General features: G+C 28.7%; 1 protein-coding gene across 1 annotated transcript; it reads right to left on the reverse strand.

Annotated features, from left to right (window-relative positions):
• Positions 1 to 1505: 1505 nt before the first annotated feature.
• PRK4 (Leucine-rich repeat protein kinase family protein) lies at positions 1506 to 5147 on the reverse strand. The gene is made up of 3 exons (XM_022868773.2): positions 4259 to 5147; positions 2655 to 3287; positions 1506 to 2324 (listed from the first exon to the last, which is right to left on the reverse strand). Exons 1-3 carry the CDS (start codon positions 4938 to 4940, stop codon positions 1648 to 1650), a joined length of 1992 nt encoding a protein of 663 aa, XP_022724508.2. The 5' UTR covers positions 4941 to 5147; the 3' UTR covers positions 1506 to 1647.
• Between the last annotated feature and the right edge of the window lie 4991 nt (positions 5148 to 10138).

Genomic DNA, 10138 nt, shown 5'->3' on the forward strand with positions numbered 1-10138 from the left:
TTTCAATTAAAACACCTTGAATAATCATGTCTTAAAAATTTTAGTGAATACTAAAAGTATATTTTTAACAGACAACATCTTCAATAATCACCTAATAAAAAATTGTCTAAGATTATTGAAGGTATTTTCTACAAGAAATGTCTTTAATAATTAGATCAAAAAATTTTACATGCTTATTGAAGTCGTTTTTGTTAAAAAATGCTTTCAATAAATATCATATCAAAATATTTGGATCATACGAATGTTAATCATAAGGTTGTAGATTCGATCCCTCCCTTTAGTTTTCTTTTTGAGTTTTTGTATGGATTATTTATAATTGATTATTGTAAGCGTTTTCTTGACAAAAACACCTTCATCAATGGTTCTAAAAAATTTTGCAAAAAATATTAAAGGCGTTTTTTTACAAAAAAATGTCATTAATAATCTATAGAAAAAATATGAAGTTGATTATTGAATGCGTTTTTGGTTGAACTCGCATTCTATACTCCAATCAATAAATTTAATATATAGTAAGATAATTATTTTTTTAAATTCCAACAAATTTAATATGAAATTAAAACTAATAACAAAATTATTAAATTAATAATGATAAAAAATAAAACATACGTAAAATAATAATAAAGTTTAATAGTAAAATATTGTTTAAATTAAAATTTAATAAATGAGAATGTAATAATAAACAAGTTAATAATAAAAAATCATTTAAATTAAAATTTATTAAAAAATTTATTAAAGGTATTTTAAGCACTCTTTTTTAATATTTTAAAAATTAAAATTTTATTAAAAATATACTAACCGATCATTTTAACGCTTTTGAAATTTACACTTTTATATAGATGATATATGAGCTATCATTAATTCGAAACCATTTGTTTATTTGACATATGTGATTAATAGCCTTCTGCTTTTGATTTCGTTCTATTTTATATTTTGCATATCTATTTTAGCATGTGGTTTTGAAAATTTATTGAGCGAAAGTATGATAATTATTAATTACTAATATATATAAAAAAAGAGGTAGGAACAAATATTTGCTCCTTTTATTTTTCCTTTATGTTGAACTTCAGAAGAATTTTCTATCAACTAAAGCAACATTTTTCACCAACATTGGAATGAACGAACCTCCATGTCTACATTTTCAGCCCAGCCAAGTTCTCATTTTACATATGGAGAAAGCTAACTCATAGAAAATCATGTTCTTCAAGAATCTATGGGAATTTGAAACCCATAAGTGGGCATTCTCACGTTCCCATTGTATGAGAAGACTTACATGAAATTCTTTAAGTGAAATTCATGAAATTTTGAAATAAAAATGATTAAATAAAAACTAAAATTGAAAATCAAAATTAAGAGATTAAAAAATCTTATTACATAGATAAAATGTATAAAATTTAACAGAAATTTAATAAATTTTGATATATTTTTGAGATAGTCTTTTTTAGATTTTTTTAATTATAAATGATATTTCCAATAATTTTTTTTTACATATTATTTATTTTTTTATTAAACTCTATCAATATATTTATTTGAATTTTTTTTATGAAAGTTTTAATTGAATTGTTTATATTAAAGAACTTCACCAACTTCACCTAAACAATTTCATCTAAAATTTTTTCCACGTTAAACTCCCTTAATTTGTAGTCCTGCTTAACGATTAAAGGAGAAAAATGATTCATCCTTCACGTTTCCTCTAGAGATAATTGCATTCACTTCACCTATGGTTGAAGAGAATTCTTCATCGTCATCATCATCTCCCTCTCTCAGCTGTTCAATCTCTTGCACAACTTCCTTCAACTCCGGCCTTGTCTCCAAATCCTCTTCACAACAGCTTAGTCCAATCTTTAAAAGATTTATCATTTCACCTTTGTTGTTCTTTGTTCCTGACATCTCTGTGTCAAAAACTTCACCGGTCTTTTTCTCCTTAACCATCTCATTGACCCAAGTCGCTAAATTTGTATTACTATCATAACGTGCGGTTAGATAGTTCTCTGGAATCTTACCAGTTAAGACCTCCAAGATAAGTATACCTAGGCACCACACATCAGTCTTCCTGCTTATGCGGCCATTCATAGCATACTCTGGTGATTTGTAAGCAGTCATGAGCAGGTGAGCCTGCTCCTGGTTTATCACTGGTCTTAAAGCATAATCAGACAATAGAGGCTCAAAGGTCTCGTCTAGAAGCACATTGGAAGATTTCAAATGACCATGGGGCAAAATTAGGCTCGGAAGTTCATTGTAGAGATAAGTCAAACCCCTGGCTACACCCTTTATGATCTTCAACCGGGTCATCCAATCTAGTCCAGGTTTATCTAGAGTATGGTTGGCTGGACAAAACAAGAGTAAAAGAACTCGAGTTAGCAGTTGGATGTAATACTTAATTTCCACACAATTAAACAGAAAATGCTTAGCAAAGGAGAATTTGTGGTAAAAGGTCTGATAATCAATATTTCTTTCGTGACAACCATAGGCAAATTTTATCAGTGAACAAGATAGCATTTTCTTTTTTGGTATATAAGAGGTCGGGATTGCAGTTGCTGGAATTCAAATTCCAGATCTCCTGAGTGCCACCTCTTAAGAGTAGTTATATAAACTAAGAGAGCTAAGCTCCAGTTTCAACAAGCTAGTATTTTCAAATCTAAGGATGGAAAACTTACCATGAAGATGACTAGCCAAGCTACCATCCTCCATGAACTTGGACACCAACAGCTTTTCCTCTTTCCTATAGTAATAAGCCACGGGAGGCAGCAAATTTTGATGATTCAACCTTCCTAATCTTCTCATGTGCTCATGAAAATCTTCCCTCCCAACATTGTTCATTTGCTTATACCTCTTCACCACCATTGTTTCGCCATTCATTATGACGGCCTTGTATGAAGCTCCAAAATTCCCACTCCCAAGAACCTCGGCTGAGGCTCTTAATAGATCTTGCAAATCAAACCTCTCGATATTATCTTTCAAGAATATTAATTCAGACCTTTTCATCATTCCACCACTCTCTGAAAGCTTCTTTTCCCCTTCATTGTAAGCTGCCACCTTGTTTGAGTCTTGAAGATTTGTTTCCTGTAATTCTTTAGATTGTTGTTTCCTTATGGAGAGAATGAAAATAAGTGCTGCAATGATCACGAGTATTAACACTATTGATACCACAATCAAAGCAACTTTCAAACCATATGATGTATTTTTAGGGGAAACAAGTTGGGGGTTGGCTGAGGGGATTGGTGGGAGGCTAGGTGGAGGACTGGTTAAAGGGCATGCTTGGAGAGGTGGCCCACAGAGATTTCTATTTCCTGCGTCACAACAAACAGATCAGTCAATATATAAAGAGAATGAATTGAGATGATCAATTTTGATTATTGCTTTTATTATCTGTCTATTTTTATTTTTTAAAATTTATGTATAGATTAAAAGAACATGATAAAAAACACGTATTACAAAAAACCAAATATGAAAATGTGACACAATTATATTTGTTCAGTATTAAAGTGGCATTACTTCTTTCAATTTTAATTATTTAAACTACTCTTACTTTTTTTTTTTTTTTTTGCTCAGCCAAAATAGAAGTTTTACTAGATCAGTAATATCCGTTAACTAGTCAGAGCACTTTGACAGAGAGCAATCCTAGTAACACATCCTAAGCTACTCTTTTTTATATTCAAACTCACTTGGCAACTTTTTATTTTTGCAAGATAAATAAATAATACTAAAAATAACAATCAACCAAATTTTAGATAATATACATAAAAATAAATACTAAACGTGTATCCCTTACTCAAAGAGGAATCCAGGTTGAATGACTGGTTTTTCAATAAAAAAGGGTAAATTCCACATACTTCACATGTAATTTGTGATTTTCCTACTTGGTTTTTTTTTTTTCACTTATGACCTTGTAGTTCATTTCCTTGACCGGAAAAGAATAACGACGTTAAAAATCAATCAAATTTAATTAAAATTACAAAATTATCCTCACTTTTATTTTTAATGTAGTTACCCTTTTTTGGTAACGAAAGTAAACTACAAGATTATAAGTGAAAAAATTTTCACAAGGGTGAAAAAATCACAAACTACAAAAGGTGTATATGAGGTTTACCCTAACAAAATTAACGTAAAAAGGTTGTCAAACTTAAAAATGATGACATTATGCTAACATTACCACCCTATGATGAAATGAGTCTATCATAATTATGGTTTCACTTGAAAACCTTCAGGATAATTAAAACTAGTTGGCATGAACAACATTATAAATGTATGTAACGACTACCTGAGAACATGCTTGCACCCATTTTGCTTAAGCTTGCAGGGATGGGACCCTCGAATTGATTGTTAGCCAAGTTCACCACCTTCACAACCTTGGGGTTAAAATCAGGTATTCGGCCACCAAATTGATTTCCCTCCAGTCTCAAGATTATAAGTTTAGGCAAGGTGGTTAGCGACGAGGGAATTTTTCCAGTGAAAGCATTATTAGCCAAAAATAATCTCTTCAAGGATCTCATCCCTTGGAATGCATCATCAGGAATCTCCCCTGTAAAACGATTATTTGACAAATACAAAGCCTTTAACGCACCCAATTTCCTTATGTCAGGCATTGTTCCCTCAAAATTATTGTTCATAAGGCTTATAGTGCGCATTGTATGCAATGTATCAAGAATTTCAATATTCACCAACCCTGCTAGGCCCATGTTTTCTAGTTGCAAGCCCCATATTTTATTCTTTAGGCAAAGCACACCGATCCAATTTGCTCGATCCCCCTTGCATGGATGAATAGAAGCATTCCAATTGCTAAGAGCTGAAGGGTTTGCTAACGAGTCCTTAAAGGTTAAGAGGATCTCAGTATCCGTATCACCAAATGAGACAACGACCAATGATAACAAAGAAACAAGCGCAAGAACTAACGATGGATTTGGTGTGCGCACAAGCCTAGCTATGCGCGCGCCCATTAGCATCGCTACAATTTGGAAATGGTGGCTAAGCAATCAGGAGAGGCTTCAGCTGCAATTGTTTGATAGCATGAGCTGCCTCTTTTCTTTGGTTATGATGATTTCTTTGTTTTTGGGGGATGAAGAGAGCCGGAAGAAACAAGGACAACGTTGGCCTCAAATGCCAAGAATAGAAGAAGTTGGTGATAGAAAATTATTAAAGGAAGAGGGTCCAAAGTTGGTGAAATTGAATAAACAATGCTATATTCCAAACCTCAAGGAAGATTTTGTGGTTTAGAAGCTGAGTTGTGCATAGGAGAGATCTAAGGCCAGCCTTTGAATTTTAATCATTTTTTTATGCTATAAGTTGGGAGGCTTAAATTGTTTTCCCATTTATAGTTTAGACTAATCTTGTTCATAATCTTCAACTATAACATATGAAAAAAAATATTTATTATTTATTTCTCTTTTATCCGTAATTGTTACTCGTATAAATCTAATATGAGCATATATACTTCTTTGTTTTGCCTTTTTTTTTTTACTTATAGATAAAATTCATTTCTTAACAATAGAATGCCAAACATTAAAGTTTTTTACCTTTTTTTTTTTTTTTTTTCTTATTTTGGACTTTAATTTTTTCTTTCTTTGTATATATTTGAATAAAGTTAGGGCAAGAAAGTGTTCAATCGTAAATTTATCTTATCGCCATTAAAAAAATTATTTCTATCCTTATATCAAGACTAAACTTTGGTCTTTTATCAATTTTTTTAAAAAAATTTACCTATGTAATTTAAGGCTTTATGTGTGATTTAACAACTATTATGCCTTATAATGCAGTCAAAACTTACTCGAATTTGAAAAACAAGCTCAACCATCCAAATTCAAACCCTATTGATATGATTTATAAAAAAGTCAATTCATTCAATTCAAATTCAAATTCAAATTTATCCTTAATTTGAACACTATAAAAAATATTGGCATTATCGACGAAATTTTATCAATGAAATTTTTATTGATAGAATGTAGTTATAAAAATATTGACCATCATCGATGGATTAGTGATGGATTAAATTCTTTCAATAATCTGTAAGTAAAAAATAACGCCATTTACGACAAAAATTACAAATGAAATTTTTTGTTAGTAAAAAAATTTGCAAAAAAAAAATTAATGATTACTGATAAAAATTTTATTGATAATCCGTCAAAAAATCTGAATAAATTTCAAACCCTTTTCCTAGAATCGTGAAAATCCATTTTCCCTAAAATTTCCCACTCCCACTCCCAAATCCCTATTCTCTCTCCCCACCAATGAGAAAGTCACGAGCCGACCGATATCTCCTTCTTCTGTTGATAATTAATTTATTTATTCTTTTTTCAAGTATTTTATTGTTTATTTGTTACGTTTATTATTAAATTTCTTTTTATAGATTTGTTGAGATTTGTTAGGTTAAACTTTTTGTTAATTTTTGTTGGATTTTTTGTTTAGTATTGTTAAGTATTGTTAATTTTTGTTGGTTTTTTTTTTTTTTAGTATTGTTGAATATTTTTATTTGTTGAATATTGTTGAGATTTCTTTAGGCTTTATTAATTTTTAGATATGTATGATTTATATTGATTTTATGATAAATTTGGGTTTGATATGTATTAAGATTTATATTTTTTATGGATATTTTATATTTAATATTTTTAAAATTTTAATAATATCGTGACATTTTGAGACCAAAAAGTGCTTGATTGTTGGACGAATGGGGATTGAGAAAAACAGGTGGGCTTAAAAAACATTTTCGATAAAAATCAAAATAAAGAGTTACCACCAATCTTTTTTTTATGTGTGATTAGTCACCTAAAAATTTTTATCCTTTTTAATAAAACATTTAAAAGATTTAAAGGTTTTATAAAAAGAACAAATTGAGGTCTGTGAAATTAGATTTAGGATTCAAGAGTCAGTTACGCGTAGGGAAGAATTAGTATTTTCATAGCACTCATTGAAGAAGGTATGAATTAAACTATATTTTATCTTTAAACTTTGGTTAAAATGGTCATATTCTAATGTTTAAGATTAATTTCTTTTTCCTTTTTTTTAGTCTAAAAAAGAAAACAAATCTTTGTTTTTTTTTTTTTAAAGGCAAAACAATTTTAATTGTTTTCTTTTGAAAAATGAAATAACTTTTTTTTTTTGGATCAAAATGAAATTTTCCTAAGCATCGATATATCTTTTCCACTCTTTTATATTTAGGTAGAGGTTTAATAATATTTATAACTTAAGGATTTTCAATTTGTTTCACAAAATCAAAATAACACCTCGTATAAATGATAACTATCGAGAGTCTCCATATATTTAAATCGAAACTTGAAGGCTATTTTTTATTCGAGATGTAATCTAATTTAAAAATATTTTTCTTTGAAATAAACTTTATTTATAAAACCAATGCATATATGCATGAACATAATAATAATATGAATGCATGATGATTGAATATGAATGACAAAGTATGAATGCATGTAACAAGATAAAATATGATGTAAATTTATGAATGTGGTTAAGGGTTGATTTTAGGGTTTGGGGTTTGGTTTAAGGCCTAGTTAGGCTCTAGGTTTGTTTGGGGTTTGGTTTAGGGTTTTAGGATTTAGGGTTATTTCATGAGAAAATGCATTTTTTATATAAGGAAAATTAAAGTAAAGAAAATTGCATTTTTTAAAGAAAAAAATTAAAGTAAAGAAGCAAATATGAAAGTGTTATGAAAAATGTAAGGAAAATGCAATAGAATCAAGTAATGATTATATATTCTCCAAGCTTTCAAGAATTTTTTTTTCTTTATTTTCTCTTTATTTTCTACCTTTTTTTCTCCAACTCCCTTCTTCTTCTTTTTAATGTGAAATCCCCATAGCAAATGAGCATGAAAATGTCTCTTAAAATTAAATATTGGCCCTTGGATTAGAGGTGCATCTAATAGTTCATTTTCATCCCTTGCTTTCTTTGCATGGAGCCATCTTGCACCATTTGATCAAGCTCCTCAAGATGATCCTATGGTTGAGAATGCTAACTACTAAATATTAAATTTTTAATGTTGTTTGAACCAAGTGAAAAGCCATTTGACCCCCCATTAAAAAATTTTTAGTTTTTAGGCCTTTTTGAAAAATAATGCTCCCTTATTCATTTTTGTGATTTTAAAACACCAAAAATCATGAACCAATATGAAATTAAGATATGAAAATTTTCATGAAAAATCGATCTAAAAAAAGTCAAATTACAAAATTACCTTTAAAAAGTATTTTAGTAATTTCACACTTCCCGATATGCTGCCATGATTTTCAATACATCAAAAATTATGAAATATTATAAAAATATGATCTAAAATATTTCATAAAAAATCAACCTTGGAAAGGTTAATTTATAAAAATACCACTAAAAGGTGTTTTAGTGATTCACACATTCCAAGGTACGATCAAGGTTTTCAACATTTCAAAAATATTAAAAAATATTAAATCATGATCTAAACCTTTTAATGAAATTATGATATAGGGAAAGTCAATTTACAAAAATACTCTTAGGGATATTTTTGTAATTTCATACCTCTCAAAGTGTACTTTTAGAATATTGATATAGAAGTTTTCACACATTCATTAAAAATCTAAACGCATCAAAATTTGATTGTGATTTCTAGTGCATCAAAATTCATTAAAATATATTCTATATGATATGGAAGTTTTCACAAAAATTTGAATTCGAAAAGAAAAATTACAAAAATACTCCTAAGGGCATTTTAGTAATTTTACCCTTTTAAAGTGCAATTAGACTTTTTGATGCTTTAAAAATCATAAATTTTCAATTTAAAACCTCATTGATTGGAATTGATCGTGAATTTTGAAAGTTGACTCGATTTCTAACTATTTTGACCAGTTTAACCAATTTTTAAATATTGTTTGACCAAATTTGACTAAGTTTGACTTTAAGGCATTTATATTAAATTGGTCCTAATTTTAATTTTTAGAACTCGTAAAAATTGAAGAAATATTGTATTTAAACTAGGTCGAATTTTAAAGGTTTTAGAAATGGCTAAATTTTGTCTAGGTAAAATTAGGTATCTACAAATAATAAATATAGAAATTAAAAAATTTATGTTAAGTTGATGTTAAATTTGGGTTTGATAAGGAATAAGATTTATATTTGTTTTGAAAAAACTTTATATTTGATTTTTTTAAAACATATTAATAATTATTGAAATATTGTGGTATTATTGTATTAATAAAAGGTTGGTAAATTTTATAATATTAAATAGTATTATAAAAGTTGATATGATTTTTAATTATATTTTGAATATAGACAACTTTTTAATTTTATTTTTTTAATCGAAATAATGAAGGATTAACTTGAATTAGTAAATTTAGTAAAATGAACTTCAAATAAGGGTAACATGGTTATGTTACCATTATGAGAAAATTGTCTTTTTCTTTGGAAAAAAAATGAATAGGAAATCATGTTAAATTTATAAACTGTTAGTTGCCTTTATGATAATCACATGTGGTATTGACGTCATACCATCTCAAATAAGATGGCTTTAGAGGCTCTAACTGAATAGTTGCTACTAGGTGATTCTTAACATGCTGCGAAAATACATTAATATATGACATTGGGATAGGATCAATACAAGCTCTTGCAAATTTCCATTTTTTCATAAGTTCATGGTCAAAATGCCATTATTGATGAGATATTTGATCTTTTCATTCAATTGCCTACACCTCTTAGTTGAATGTCCAATTACTCTCATGTGATAATCGCATCTACCATTCAAATTATAGCTCATTGCTAAAAGATTTGGAGTTGTTTTTAAAGGTTCGGGGGTGAGGAATTAGTGCTTTATTAGCAAAGGCAAAAGGTCAAGAATTCGAATTGGAATTCTTTTTTGATTATTCCTTGATTTTTTTTTACTCCTCAATGGTTGGGTGGTAAATTAAGTGGTAGTTGTTTGAGAATAAAGATTTGCATGAAAGCCTAATTTCTGCACTGGTCGATAAAGATTTTGGAAGAGGTCATTTATAAAAAGTTAATATGGTAGGTACATCAAATAAGGTCGATATGAGATGAAGCCTCCAATTTATTACCCCTCACAAATTTAAGCTTTTTTTTTATTTTTCTTTGATATAGTCTCTTTCTTTGCATTACCTCCTTCAAGCTTCCTATTTTTAATGGCATTCTCAATTATCTCCTAAAAATCACCATATCA

Source organism: Durio zibethinus, chromosome 28, assembly GCF_047325235.1.
Source record: "Durio zibethinus cultivar Kanyao isolate XHJ-2024 chromosome 28, ASM4732523v1, whole genome shotgun sequence".
NCBI lineage: Eukaryota > Viridiplantae > Streptophyta > Magnoliopsida > Malvales > Malvaceae > Durio > Durio zibethinus.

What these genes read in the sequence shown, in the direction of transcription:
- PRK4 (XM_022868773.2), bottom strand. Translation starts at nt 4,940, where the DNA reads ATGCTAATGGGCGCGCGCATAGCTAGGCTTGTGCGCACACCAAATCCA. An exon ending in GGGTGCAAGCATGTTCTCAG is followed by an intron (nt 3,288 to 4,258) that starts GTAGTCGTTACA and finishes GTTGTGACGCAG; the next exon opens with GAAATAGAAATCTCTGTGGG. An exon ending in CTTGGCTAGTCATCTTCATG is followed by an intron (nt 2,325 to 2,654) that starts GTAAGTTTTCCA and finishes TGTTTTGTCCAG; the next exon opens with CCAACCATACTCTAGATAAA.